The sequence below is a fragment of the Neofelis nebulosa genome, chromosome 17 (assembly GCF_028018385.1).
Source record: "Neofelis nebulosa isolate mNeoNeb1 chromosome 17, mNeoNeb1.pri, whole genome shotgun sequence".
In the NCBI taxonomy this organism is placed as follows: Eukaryota; Metazoa; Chordata; class Mammalia; order Carnivora; family Felidae; genus Neofelis; species Neofelis nebulosa.
This window is the reverse complement of record NC_080798.1, coordinates 60,056,656-60,071,314: the sequence shown is the minus strand read 5'-3', so window position 1 is coordinate 60,071,314 and position 14,659 is coordinate 60,056,656. Positions and strand designations below refer to the sequence as shown.

Sequence of the window (14,659 nt, the reverse complement as noted above, 5' to 3'; positions counted from 1 at the left end):
AGGCAGCCCATCGGGGTGCCGCCCATCAGGGCTAGTTACTCGTGTTGGTTTGGGCAAACACTGGATTAACGGAGACTATTACAGTCGGCATGAAAATACTAAAAGGTGGGGGGTAAACTCGTTTGCAAGAGATGGAAACTGGAGTCTGGGATAAAGCAGAACAACACGGAGAGGCAGACTTCATCCGGTCTGTAAAGACGCGCGGCCGGTCTCGCGTCCAGCGACCGCGCATAGCGCGGGGACTCGGGGACACGGCAGGCCGGCACCGTCGGGACCGCAGCGTCCAGGCCTGGGCCGGCTAGGCGGCCACCACGTGAGATGCAGTGCGCACCGCTCCGTCGGAACTTGAAACGCAACCGGCGGCCTGAGGGCGCCACGAGTTACGCCCGGCCGGCGGCCACTGCCTTCTCACCATCCAGCGCCGGAGACCGGGGCAGAGATTCTGAGCCCCGCTCCAGCCCGGGAATCCAGCTACGCTCCGCCTCGGTCCGACCTGCCGACCCTACGTCCTCGAGCCCGTGCCGCCAGGGACCAATCAGCCGTCAGATGAGGGCACATACCTAGAAGACGGCGCGTGATTGGCTGAGCTTGGGCCAGTCAGCGGCGCCGTCGGGCCGGAAGAGCGGGACCTGGAGAGGCCGGCGGGCGGAAGGGGCGGGACCTGGAGGGTGGGCGGGCCCGTGCGCGGCGTGCGTGTGCTCGTTGGCTGCAGGGAGGAGCCGCACGCGTGGGAGCCGGCCGTGCTGTCGTCAGCGGCCTCACGATGGTCACCGCTCCCTCCCACCCCGTCACCCTGTCACAGCCGCGGCGGGCACTTCCGGGCGCCCCGGGTGTCCGTTGGGTCTGTCAGCACGCACTCCCCGGAGCGCGTCGCGGCAGGCAGGTGCGTGCCTGAGCCCCTCACGCCGGGCCGCGGACACCGCACCCGGGGCAGCCCCAGCCCCGCCGCCAGGCGCCCGGGCCCCACGTCACCCCGGCCCAGTGGTAGCTTGTGTCCCGTAGGCAGGGCAGAGGGCACGTCTGCGCTGACGGGAGCTCCGGGGGGCGGGTTACTGTTCCACCGGCTGAGAACGGAGGGCAGCTCTTCAGACACGGGTGTATCCAGATGCTCAGGGACTGTGGTCGGGGACTGCTTTGTCCATCTGTCAGCTCCGCTTGCTTGCGGGCCGGCTTCCCTCTTGGAGCCAAGACCTGAGGCTTCCAACCTCCACACAAAAGGACATTCTTTTTCCCCTAAATTTTGGCCCCCAGCCCCCAAATGAGTTTCTCTGGGCTGACTTGGGTAATGCCCCCCTTCTGAGCCAACGTCCTCAGAGAGCTGGGCCTCAGCCTCTGGGCTGGGGGGCTGAGCGGTGGGGGCGGAGACAGGGGTGGCCCCTTAAGGAACTAGCGATGCAGTCATTACCAGCAGGGGGAGGATGCGCGCAGGGGCCGCATCCAGTGTTTTCTGGCGGCAGCTGGGTGTGCTGAGAGAGCTCAATGACCCGAAGCTGTTGCTGTAATAAGATAGCAGTAGTGGTGATGATCACGGTAAAAATGAAACCCCAAAACACCGTGTCACTCCTACGGTTTCCATGCTACAGAGCCGCCCCCCGCCCCCCCCCCCCCCCCCCCCCCCCATAACTGTCAGGGAAAAGTTGCTTTGCTGTGTGTTCCATTCATGGCCACTGGAGACCCCATATGGCATTCTAGCAGTTTGTTGCAGGGGTAGGGGGGACAATGGGGAAGGGTAACACGGTCTGTGTAGCCCCAAATGCTTTTGTCATCCCAGAGACAGAGCATTCAGGTTATGCTGGGAGGACTTTCATTTAATGGACAGGTTTGACTGTCTTTTCCCCAAGTAGAAGCTTGGGGATGTCCTAGGTGTGGTGGTTGGCAGCTCCAGGGCTTGGGAAGTTCTCAGCAGGTTGGAGCTTTCTTTCTCTCCTGAAGGGCTTAGCACAGGTTTAGCTGGAGCGTGCGTGAAGCAACTAGGTTTGGGGACACGGGATTTTACACGAGCCCGGCGTTCAGGGACCCCCTAGATGTCAGCATGTGAGCATGCATACACCTGATTCTGGTGTCAGCCCCTACACCCTCTTAGTCTCAGAAGGATGACCCCTCCCTCCCTGGGGTTTAGTGACACGAGTCAGTTTCAAGAAATCTCGCCCAGGTCGTTGCCCAACAGCCCTGTCTCCCAATGTACCCAAAGCCCAGAACTTTCTAAGCCTTCCTGTTCTTGTTTTCTAGGAAGAGCGCATTTCAAATCTTTGGGAAAGAAGTGTGCCTCATAGATTATTCGGTAAGGAAAGCAAACACTCAGGGTCTGTGCCCCAACTCCGACATGCCCGTGGGTTGGGGAGAGTGGAGAACGTGGGTGCATCCAAAAGCCACACCTCATGAGGCTGTGTCAGACATGGGGCCCATCACCCGGCCCCTAGTATCTCTATGTAGGGTCACCCACTGCCTCCCCGACCCCTGACATAACCACAAAAAGAGCAGCCCCCATTGTAGCTGATTGTACTTCCCCAGCCATGCACACGGCAACGTGACCGTAAATGGCCGGGGATCCTCACGACCTGGTCCGCAAGCTCTGCTGGTCTCTGTCTAGAGGACTCTGGAGGGTGAGCCGTGGTAGCCTGCCTCTTTTTGAGCTGCAGAAGGAGCTGAGGCCCCTGTTCCCTGCCCTTGGACACCCTGCCTCAACCCTGGCTCTCTCTGAGCGTTGGTGGACTATTCCAGAGAGTTCCTCGGCTCACATCGCTGAATGTAACAGCATGTTTAATTCTGTCTTTTCTGGCTCATGCTCAGATGTGTCCCGTCCCCAGCGCTGTTCGAGAGCCCATCTGCTGTGAGTGCCAGGCCAGGTTCGGGGGCTGCCTGCCCGTGCCCAGGGTCAAGGCTGCCCTGCCTTACTGGGTCCCTTTGTCCCTGAGACCCCGAAAGCAGGTAGGTGACTTGAGCCAGGTTTCTTCACCTGAGTCCAGGGTGAACTTAAGGGGACCAGTCACATCTCAGCATCACAGATATTACATGAGTGATGTTTTACAATTTCTGGGAGACAGTTGGTGTTTTTCTTTAAATCGGGATTTTTATTTTAAACCAGATTTATGGAGTTAAGACTGACATGCGATAACCACACATGGGTGAAGTGGGCAGTTTGCTAAATCTCTACATAGATACACACTGTGGAACCACCCCCGTCGTTGAGTTAATGTACACATACACACAACCCTGAAGGGTTTCCTTGTGCCCTTTGCAACTGCACCCAGCCTTCCCTGCCCCACCATCCCTGGCAACTGCTGGTCTGTTTCTGTTGCTGGCGGCCAGTCTGCGTTTCCTTGGATTTTATATAAATGGCGTCGTGTGGGGGGTACTCTGGCTTCCTTCCCTTAGCGTAATTATTTTTGAGTTTCATCCACGTGGTCGCTGAGGAGTACTGGAGAGTGCTCTGTCATCTGAATCAGCCACAGTGTAGCCTCTCGCCCCCTGAAGGACATTGGCATCATTTCCAGCAGTTTTGTCTGTGAGCAGTAAGGCTGCTGTGAACGTTTGTGTACAAGTCTTTGTGTGAACGTGCCTTCATTTCTCTTGGGCGAGTTGTTGGATCATGCCGTAGGGGTATGTGTAACTTTTTAAGAAACTGGCAACTGTTTTCCGAAAACGGTTGTGTCATTTGACGTTCCCACCAGCATTGTATAAAGTTCCAGTCCCTCCACGTTTTCACTGGCATGTGGTTTGGTCAGTCTTTTAAATTTTAGCCATCTTAATAGGTGGCTAAATTCCACTACTTAATTCCATAGTAACTAGTGATGCCAAGGGTCTCCTCCGTATGCTTGCGTCATCTGCACATCTTACTTTAAAAAAAAAACTTTTTTTTTTTTAATGTTTATTCATTTTTGAGAGACAGAGAGAGACAGAGCATAAGCAGGGGTGGGGCAGAGAGAGAGGGAGACATAGAATCCAAAGCAGGCTCCAGGCTCTAAGCCGTCGGCACAGAGCCCGACGTGGGGCTCGAACTCACAGACCATGAGATCATGACCTGAGCTGAAGTTGGATGCTTAACTGACTGAGCCACCCAGGCACCCCGCTTCATTGCTACTTTTCAAGGATACTACTGACTTTTGTGTTTTGATCTTGTATCTCACAATATTGCATTACCTCCTTTATTCTAGTGGATCTTTTTGTAGATTCAGATTTTCTACGTAGAAGATCATGCCATCTGCAGAGAGAGAGGATTTCCTTCCTTCCTGTCCAGTTTGGATGTCTTTTATTTCTTTTTCTTGCCTTGTCCCCTGACTAGAACTTCTAGTACATCGATGAACGCAGTGGGGACACAAGACACCCTTGTTTTCTTCCTCATCTTAGGGGAACAGCATTCGGGTTTTCACCATTAAGTGTGATGTTAGCTGTTTGTTTAGATGCCCTATGTCAGGCTGAGGAAGGTCCTGTCTATTCCTAATTTGTTCAGAGTTTGTATCCAGAATGAATGTTATTATCTATGTCTATCGAAATGATAATTTTTTGGGGGGGGGTTGTTAATATTGTTACATTGATGGACTTTCAAAAGTTAAGCTGTTTCCTAGGAGAAACCCCATGTAATCATGATGTATTGTTCTCCTGATGTATTTGGTTAGAATTTGATTAGAATATTGATCTGCCTTTTCCTTGTTTGCCTTTGTACTAGGGTAATGCTGGCCATGTAGAATAAGTTGAGACGTAGTCTCTCATTTCAAATTTCTGGAAGACTCTCTGTGGAATTGGGTATTATTTCTTCCTTTAGGGTTTGGTGGGATTTACCAGTGAAGCCATATGGGGCTAGAAGTTTCTTTGTGGGAGGGTTTTTAACTGCAAACAATTTCTTTCATGGATATAGAGTTATTTATGTTATCTGTCTCTTGCTTAGTGAGCCTCAAGGATTCTGTCCATTATATCCTTGTCAAATTTATTGGCATAATGTTATTCATAATATTTTCTAATTACCCTTGTAATATCAGTAGAATCTGTAGTGAGGCCATCTCTCATTTCTTGTTTTTTAGTAGATTCTTAAACAGGTCAGTGGCCTCAAGGTCACTGAGTCACATTGTTCTAGGCAGTGATGATGGCCTCAGTCCCTCCTGTTGGCCATTGTATCATTTGAAAGTTGGGCAGGGTACTCCTGTGAAGGATGGGAAAACTCCTTTTAGGGAGTTTTAAACTGTACTCCTTTAAAGGATGGGAAAACTGAGGTCCAGAGAGGGACAGGGGCTTTTCTAAGGTCACAGGGTCAGTCCACAGCCGATGAGGGATTAGGGTCCATGACTGTCTCCACTGAGTTATGCTGCTGGGCGTCGGGGAGGAGGTGGCCCTAAGCAGGGTGGAAGGAGTGCAGAGGCCAAGGTGCCCAGACTGTCTCCTGTCTTCCAGCTCGTCTCCCTGCCTCCATCCGTTCTAGCTCTGGCTGTCCATTTTCTGATCTGAAGCCCCATGAGCTTTTATAATTTATTTTCCTAAGTTTTTAAATTTATTTTGAGAGAGAAAGAAAATGGAGGGGTGGAGAGAGAGAGAGAGAGAGAGAGAGAGAGAAAGAAAGAGAAATCCTAAGCAGGCTCTGTGCTGTCAGTGTGGAGCCAGACACAAGAGTTGATCCCACAAACTGTGAGATCATGACCCCATCGAAATCAAGAGTTAGATGCTCAACCGACTGAGGCACCCTGGCACCCCCACCACCTAAGAGCTTTTAAAACTGTACATCTGGTCCTGTCGCTCCCCCATAGCCCCTCATTTCTGAGTATGGACCAAAGTCCCTGATGGAGTTCCTGGGGTCCTTCCTGACCTTGCTGCCCACCCCCCACCCCCCACCCCCCTAGGCTCCAGCCTCCTTTCCATTCACCCAGCAGGCTCCTGTTCCGGCAGGGGGCGCTGTTAGGTGCAAGTAACAGAGAGCTGACCCACAGTGGTTTCAACCAGGGTGTTTGGTAGAGAGAGGATTCTTCTAGGATTGGTTTTATGGCTGGATAATGTGTTTAAAGATCCAGATTCTTTTTACCCTTTACTCTTAGTGCTGGTACTTCCAGCTTGAGTGTTTTGAGATGGTGGCCATGGGTCTCCTCCTTACACCATGATACACGTGGCACAAAGGAAGCCTTTATGATATCCTCCTTTTCTCGGGGTGGGGGGGGAGGGTGCATGGAAGGCTTACTGTCTCGTTCCCTTTTCTTATCCAGGGTAAAAAATTCCCAGAAGCCCCAGCCAACTTGTCTTTGATCTCTTTGTTCTCACCCCCAGACACATTGCTGGCAAAGCCCTGCCTGGCTGAGGCTGGTCCCTTGGGACTGGGCACTTGGTCCCTTGAGCAAAGTTGGGTTCTTTTAACAAGGGGTGGGTGGTGCGGAATGACTGCGGCAGGGGCCACCCACAGGGTCTCCCCAGGGAGTTTGTGCTGTCCACATCTGGAGGGCTCTCAGGTGCATGCTGGGGGGTGGGTGGGCACAAGTGTCCCGAGTGTGCTCGTCCTGCTGGGCAGCACCCTGGTGGCAAGCGGGAGGGGTTCTCCAGAACCTGTTCCATCTCCTCCTTTGGATGAGCCTGCGACCCCTCAGCCCTCCCTGCAGGGTCCTCTGTGCTTCGCCTCACGTCGCACACATGCTCTGTGGGGCCCTCCGTGGCCTCAGGAAGTTGGCAGGGTCCACTCAGAGGTAGGTTTTAGTGTCTTTTAGTGTCTTTTATAATGTGCGACATGAACACATGGTGGGGACCTCCAGAGGTACAAAGGGGTACAGTGAAGATCGTGCCCCGCTGCCCGTGCCTCCTCCGAGGCTTCCCCACGTGGCCTGCAGATGAGCTGTGAGTGTGCTCCTTCACAAGCGACATGTCACCGATGCCCAAATGCCTGGTTTGAAACAGCAGTCATTGTCATTGCACAGGTGTCCGAGGGGCTCTGCTGGGCACCACTGCCCTACCTGTCCCTGATCTTGGGGCTGGCGTGCGGGCCCTGGCTGCTGTCACTTCTTGTTCTTTGGGCCTGGCCGAGGTCCAGGGGTGGGCTCCACGCTGTCCCTCTGCTGCAAGGAACTGGGGTCGCAGGGCAAAGGGCAGGGCTGTGGGAGGGTGCAGAATGCAGTGAGGGCATGGCCCCCCACAACTCAGGCACAGGCAGTAGGGCACGTAGGTTCTCCGTGAAAACCACGCACGGCAGCTGCTGTGCCTGCACGCTGCATTTCTCACTCACCGTCCCCTCTCTGCACTCGTTCACGTCAGGACGGGAAGGTCCGCCTCACTCTTTCCAAAGGCTGCCCCATTCCCTGCTGTCCCCGTGTCCCGCCTGTATCGTCCTTTATAGATGGCATTCGTGCTGTTGGGCCCCAACAGCCAGTGCTGATGCCGGCCGCCTTTAAGAGCGTCGTTTTGCAGACGCACGTGTGTCCGAGAGTGGAATTGCTGAATCAGACACTGTCCCGTTTTGGACTCTGACCTATGTTTTAAGAAATCTGGCAGAGGCCTCTTTATAGCCAAGACCGCTGACGCTCCGAGGGGCTAAATGTTGTGCCCAGGGGCCACTCCTGGTGGCCTCCGAGCTCAGGGCAGAGCCATGCCTCCTGACTGCAGCCCACATGTCCCGCCGTGGCACCCTGCGTCGTGGCACTGCAGAGATGCAGGCGGTCCCCTGGGACTGTGCTCCCTCGGCTGGGTGGTTGGGGGTGTGCTTGTGTGGGGGTGCAGAAGAAGAACTTCCCGGGGCCCTGTTCCAGCGTGAAGGTTTCTGGGGCACTATCCCTTTGGACCTTGTCTTCCCTTCCTCTCTGTTAGATCCCAAAGATGGTCCCGTTTTATACCCCCAAAACCACCAAGGCATGCCCCTGCCCATGCCACCGTTTTGGGGGCCGCCTCCCGATGCCTAGGGATCAGGCTGTGATGCCCTACTGGGTGCCCCAGGTCCTGAGGCCTCACACGAAGGTAAGAGGGAGGCTCATGGCAGCGAGGCCCGAGAGGGACCCGGAGATGGGGTGGAGGGGACCGGGTTCTCTCCCCACAGTGGCCTCCATTCATCCAGGGTCTCCTGGAAGGCACAGCAAAGGCAGCAGAGTGCAGGCGGGGGGTGGGGGGGCTGGCTCCGTGTCCTGGGGGGGTGCCCGGAGGGCGGGTCATGCTGCCCTCTGAAGGGGACAGCATTGCTGCTGCCATCTTTACTGCCGCCTCTCCTGCCCTCCTCCTCTCGCCCCTCCTCCCCCTCCCTCACCTGGCCTCACCTCCTGCTCCAGCTCTGTGGGCATCCCAGCAGGTGGATGGAGGAGCCGGGAAGGACCATTGTTCTGAGATTCTGTCCTCACTCTTCAGCTCTATCTGGCCCTCTCCGGGGCTCTGGGTTCCAGGCCAGCCCCCGCTGGGGTGGTTGGCCAGGCCCAGTCCTCCTCAGCCCCACGGCATTTCAGGTGCCCTGGGTGGTCAGTAGAAGCTTCCTTTCTGCCTCCACCCACTTTCCAGTTGCTGGTTTGCTGTCATCAAATAGCAAACTGTCCCTAGAATTCAGACTCAAAGGCCTTTTAAAAGGAGACCTGAGCTTGGTCCTGAAGCTGTGTCCTGAGCTGGCTTGCGTCCTGAGCTGCTCACAGCCCTTTCCTGGTTTCTAGGCCACATCACTGGGCCCACCCTTCCGGTAGATCACCAGGCCAGGGCTGATACGTTTGCCCACATTCTTTTCTTTTAGGTGGTGAAAAGGCAGCAGAGTTTTAAAGGCATGCAAGGTAACAGCGCGTACGTGGGTCTCATCCCCTCCTGCTCCCCAAGGGAGGCGGGGTCTTATGGTGGGGATGGGGAGACTTCTCTCCTCCCCACGTCTGTAAAACAGACATGGCTGTGTGGCATACACTCTGCCTTTTCGCCCCCTTCTCTTGCCAGACATCGCTAGTCACCCCCCATTTCCCACTGAACCCAGAGAGCCTTAGACTCTATCAGTCCATCTGCAGCGGCTCTCAAGATGCAGCCAGTTTGCAGCCTGGAGTTAGATGGTATCTAAAGCGTATTTTCTTGTAAGCTCTAACCTGCTATGGTTCATGACATAGTGTGTGTGGGGGGGGCGGGTGGGTATACACACACATACATACGTGTACGCGTGGCTACTATACGTATTTATTAACGACGTGGCGCCTGTACCTCCATTTCCATGTGCAGGACACACCATATGCTCATGACGTGACATTTAGACACGTATTCCTCTTGCGGTGTGTTTATACATTTGCATATTTGAGACCTAGGGCGTGTATCGTCACACATTTGTGGAGGCTGTAGTACGTGCCACGTACTCCTCTGTTCATGATGCAGTAGATACTCGCAACGGGGCGTGTGCATGTATTTGTGTGTTTGTGACCCGCTGTGTCATTCATTCCCTTCAGCACACGAGGAGACGGCATCTCCATCCCCACCGGTATATTCTTTGTCCCTCAAACAAGTGGGCTGGATTGTTCTGGAAGGCGTTTTCCGGCGCTGACGGCTAACATGTATGCCTCCTCCGTGTTGCCCGTGAGCGAAGCAGCAGGCACGTTTTGTGGCCTGTATCAGGTCCTCCCTGTGCCCAGCTGTGCCCCTGCTCTGCGTGGGAGCACCCTGGCCACAATCTGTGCAGGAGGGAATGGATGGATGCCAGGCTGGGGCTGGGTTCTTGGGACGGGCAGGCGATTTGAGCAGCCTGCCAGAGCCCAGGGGCACAGGGCTGGCTGGGAGAGTGCCAGGATGAGTGGCCACCAGCCAGCACACCCACCTCTTAATGCTACAGAAATACATGCCTTCCCTGGTAATAAAAGTAACACGATTAGGAGCGGCACAAATCTACACAGCCTTTGTGTGGGCCTCTATCAAATTATTTTTTATTGAGATATAATTGACACATAACATTATATGCATTTCAGGAGCGCAGTGTAACAATTTGGTATTTAAATATATTGCGAAATAGCCAACTCAAGAAGTCTAGTTAACATCTGTCACCTCACACAGTTAACAGATTTCTTTTCTTGTGATGAGAACTTTTAAGATCTATTTTCTTAGCAACTTACAAATATGCAGTGAAGTATTACCAACTGTACTAATGATGCTGTAGATTGGATCCCCAGGACTTACTTATGTTATTACTAGAAGTTCGTACTTTTTGACTACCCATTCCTCCCATCTGTCAGCTTTGTGATGCACATATTCTCTAGTCCAGCGAGCCCACGTCTGGGTGATGTCTCGTAGACAGCCCCACTGCGTGTCTGTCCTCGGCAAGGTATCCAAAGCAGCTGAAGTGTCTCTCAGTAGGAGGATGGACATAAAAGCAGGGGGTATATTTGAAATGTGGCACCTGCCACGGAGAGCCTGTGGCCCTTAGGAATGATGGGAGGGGCCCCAGGCACGTGGCTGTGTGGAGAAACTAAGTTGCTGCAGTCCACGCTGTAGGACCCCAAGCGTGTGCATTTGAAAAGCTAAAGCCCTGTTTGGGTGAGGACGAGGGTTAGGTGGTGTGTGTCTAGGCTGAGTCGCGCATAACACACGGGGGGTGGGGGTGGGGGTGGGGGGGCAGGAAGACAGGTAAAGAACCAAGAGCAAGCGATACATTGGCTCAAGTTTCAGGGAGAAGAGCCAGAAATCACTTTAGGAAAGAAAACCCACAGTAGCAGGACAAGAACAGTTTGAGAAAGTGCTCTTTTAACTGTATAATCACATGTTTATGGGTTTATTCTTATTGGTTGTTTTTGGCTGTGAATACTTGGCATCTTCAAGAGTAGCTAAAAGCTGTTTATTGTTGAATCATGCATCAATTTGATATGTTTTCAAAAACCAGTATTTTAGTCCAGTCATTGTTGACAGTTCAGGCAGTTTATAGGGATCTTGTGCCAAGCCTTAAACCCATTCAGGCCGGAGGGTGTTCCCAGGACAGGATTGAGAGCCCGGGTCCCACCGGTCCCAGGACAGGATTGAGAACACTGGTCCCACTGGTGCCGGGACAGGCGGGATCTGTTGCCCCTTGAGCTTCATATACAGTGATTTAAAAATATTTCCCTTGGCATCAAATCCGGATTATTTCCATTTTAAAGAGAAAGTCTGCCTTTCTCCTCTTGTATTTTCCTTGTAAAGAGGGGCTCCTCCGGTGTTCTCCATGCTTTTGCGATAGGATTTTTTAACAAAACACATTTATTGTATTTTATATTAATCATGCTTTTACATATTGGTATAGTTAGGGTAGTAATGTAGTATATAGTACAGCATAGCATGTGAATAAAGTGTAATTTGTAGTAGCATGTCAGTAGTGTGATAAAACATAAACAAGATGTGACGTCAGAAGGGTCACAGGATGACAAAAACAGGTCTCAGAAAAGCTCACGTCGGGGCAACAGCAGCCCAGGAGCCCTACCTGGGGTCATGGATTTTCAGACACTCAGACACAGCCCATGTTTCCATTGCTAAGTCGCAGTCATTATCAGCCTCTTGCCAGTCTGGTTTCATCTGGGCTTCACCACTTGTTTTCCTCTGAAAACAAAGATTAACGCGAAGCACATGCCGCCTGGATTCTGTCTCCTTTCGTCCATGACCATGACCGTGCCCTCACGTGGCCGTGAGGGGTAAAGACTCCAGAAACGCCGGCAGGAGCCCCACGGTCAGCCCCGGAAGAAGCGAACGGCACGGTCCCCTTCACCTCCGTGAGCGTCGGTCGGCGTCCACACTCATGGGGCTGGGGCCAGCCTTGCTGGGGCACCTGGAGGCCCCGCCCTCGGTTCCAGAGGGTTCTCCCGCAAGCGGCGTGCCATCTTCACGCTGCCCGGGGCCTGACTCGCTTTCTCGCCTAGAATCCCCGCTGGACTTGCGCTCCCGGTACCACCGCTGGCGGGTCTGCTGTGATGGGAGCCTCTTCCTCAAGTGGCGGCAGCTCCAGGCCCTTCACCACCGGGAGCCACCGGCCCCGGGGAGGGGAGAGAGCCCCCCCGCCCCCATCCTGCCCCTCAGCCTCAGCCTCCTCACCCTGCCGCAGGCTGTCGTGAGGGTCGTGGTGGCCATTCGGTGAGCAGGCACAGGGTGGGGGCACTGGGGGTCCTGGGCCCGTCTCCCTCCCGGGCTGTTTCGGTCGGCAGCCTTGGGATCAGTTGGACCGAGAATGTGGGAGACTTTGGCTGTGGTTCCGTGAGAGGGTGGGGAATGGGTGGCGGGATTACCACGCTGCTGCTCCTACCGTCCACACCACACACTTGATGGAACGGCAGTCCAGGTGCGTCAGAGCTGACGGCGGGGGGCTGGGCACCTCGGGGCCCTTCCCTGTTCCCAAGTCCTGTGGCAGCCTGCCCCTGGTTCTAGCTTGCGCACATCTCTGTCCTGTCGGGGTCGCAAGTGGACCTTGGAGCCCACTTGCCCAGCCAGCCCTCTGGGGTAGAAGCACCCCTTCAGGTCTGGGGACCTGCTGCCTCTCCCCCAGCCCAGGCCCATCCATCGAGGCTCCATTTTGGGAAGCCCTCTCCCCAACCTCGAACCCACTAGCCGCACGCAGGCCTTGCGTTTGTCACCTAGAACCCCACCCAGTCCCTCCCCCACGAGGCCTCCAGGATGACACCTCCCCGAGCGGACAGGAAGGGGCTGCTTCCTTTAGTCTCTGAAATAGCTCCCCCCCCCCATCCCCGTTTACCTTCCCACGCAGGCTCTTCCATCACACCTGTGTTACATCCATGCAGGTGCCCACACACGTGTGACTAGAAGATCTGCAAAGCTTTGGCAGCATGTCAGTGTGTGCAGTTCAAACCTACATATGTTGACTTGTTGGCTCTTTGCTCGTCTGTCTTCTCCATGTAAGAGGAATATTCTAGAAAATGTCCAGTATCTGACACGATTGTAGGTGTCTTCTGTCCAGTTTTCTGGTTGTTCATAGGTTAGCTCTCTGTCTCCCGTCCTGGCCAGAGGTGGAAGGCCCTCCCCCCGCATCCTGTAGGTCCACTCCCCTGGTGTTGGGCCCTGGTGTTGCCTCTGCCCTGTGGTTACCAATGATGCCACGGGGCACATCTTCAAACAAGCACCTGCCCAGATGTGGGTTGCATCCTCTGTGGGTCAAGTGCTCTCGGGAAGGGGGCTGGGGCAGGGGTCCATGAGCTTTGTGTGATCGGTGAACACGAGTAGGGCTCCTGACATCGTGCCATAGTTTCTTCTTTGCTTTTCGCAAAGATTTGTTTCTTTTTTTGTCTTTGCCAACGTGACATCAAAGTAGGTAGGGCTCCCCCGTGCTGCTCTGGGAAGAGCAAAGAAGGAAGCTTGGGTGTAGATGACGAGTGAGGTGGATGGGCAGGGCAGGCTCAAGGGGATGCGCTGAAGGTGTTGTAGGAGGCGTTTGCCTCTGAACCAGGCTCTTAGGGCAGGGGCACAGGTCCCAGCCAGCTGTTCGGGAGAAGTATCTTGTCTGGCCGGGGTGTCTGTGGGGTGCCCTGGGCGATCCCCACAGACTACATGAGTGGCTTATCTCAGGAGAAGCTGCCGGCTGCCCGTGAGCTAGCCTGGCAGAGGTTTGCTGTAGAGGCCTCGGGAGAGGGGGAGCGTGGGGCCTTCCCAGCAGGGTCCCTGGAAGGGCCGTGACAGACAGGCAGGTCCCTTCTAGACGGGGCTGCCACAGCCTCCACGCATTGGCTTCCGTGCATAGCTCTTCAAGGCTGGACTTCCCTTTCCCACCCAAGGGAGAGAGTGGGCTCTGGGGGCTGAGTGCCCATCCACCCCAGGGCCCGCGGCTGCAAGGTATCCTGGCATTACCTCACTGCACCCTTTCCTGCCTGGGCTCCTCGGGAACCAAGTGCACCAGTGATCTGAATGGCACCCCTCCCTCTGCTAAGAAGGTGTCCCCGCCTTCCAGCCCATGGAGGCTTCCTTACAGGTCCTGCCCAGGCACTGTGGGCTCAGCGTGGGCCACTGTTCCTAGTAACTGCCTTTCTCTTTGCTTTCCAGCCAGTTGTTTTGGGTTTGAACTTGGAATCTTCAGCTACTGTTGAGAACATCCGTGAACATGTCAATTGTAATCAAGTCAGGAGGAGTCTGTGATGGCCTGCGTTGTCTCAGGTCATATAATTCACACCCAGGGTTGAATCCAAGCTGTTTATCCTCCAGGAGGCCGTGGATGCTGGCGAGACCCTGAGTGCGGCCAATAAAGGTTATTTGTGAGACTCCACAGTGGCCCCTTCTTGAACGAGGGCATCTGGTTCTCCTTTGTGGGGGAGGGGCTGTTCTCCATTTTGGGTCCCTGTGGGAGGGAGGCCGCCTCTACCCTGGCCAGCGGGCCCACCAGATGAGGGCTGGGAAGTGGCTTTAGCACCTCTTTAGGGTGGCTCATGCCTTAAGTAGTGTAAAATTATAGGAGTTGAGTTTTTAAGCTGAGGTATCACTCACATCCCATAGATTGCACCTTTTAAAGTTTGATTCAGTGGATTTTGGTGTATTTATGAGGTGGTGCAGCCCTCACCGCTGTCTAGTTCTAGACCTTTGTCGTCACCCCAGAAAGAACCCCGCACATATGATCCATCACCCCTCCCTCCCTTCCCTCCCAGCGTCTGGCAGCCATTCACCTACTCTGTGACTTTTCCTGTTCTGGATGTTTCACGTGAACAGAGGCCTGTAATGTGCGGGCCTTCTGCGTCGGCATGTTGCACTCAGTGCAGGGTCTCCAGGGCGCACGTGTCTTGTAGCCGGGGATGCCGCGTCCTTCTCTGGC

At 54.5% G+C, this 14,659-nt stretch overlaps 1 protein-coding gene across 1 annotated transcript; it reads left to right on the top strand.

The window, feature by feature from the left end:
* Window positions 1–680: 680 nt before the first annotated feature.
* Window positions 681–14,117, top strand: C17H16orf95 (chromosome 17 C16orf95 homolog). The gene is made up of 7 exons (XM_058709553.1): window positions 681–883; window positions 2,230–2,281; window positions 2,791–2,928; window positions 7,768–7,914; window positions 8,666–8,702; window positions 11,775–11,985; window positions 13,900–14,117. The coding sequence occupies exons 3-7, from the start codon at window positions 2,791–2,793 to the stop codon at window positions 13,916–13,918; spliced, it is 552 nt and encodes a 183-aa protein (XP_058565536.1). The 5' UTR covers window positions 681–883; window positions 2,230–2,281; the 3' UTR covers window positions 13,919–14,117.
* The last annotated feature ends 542 nt before the right edge of the window (window positions 14,118–14,659 follow it).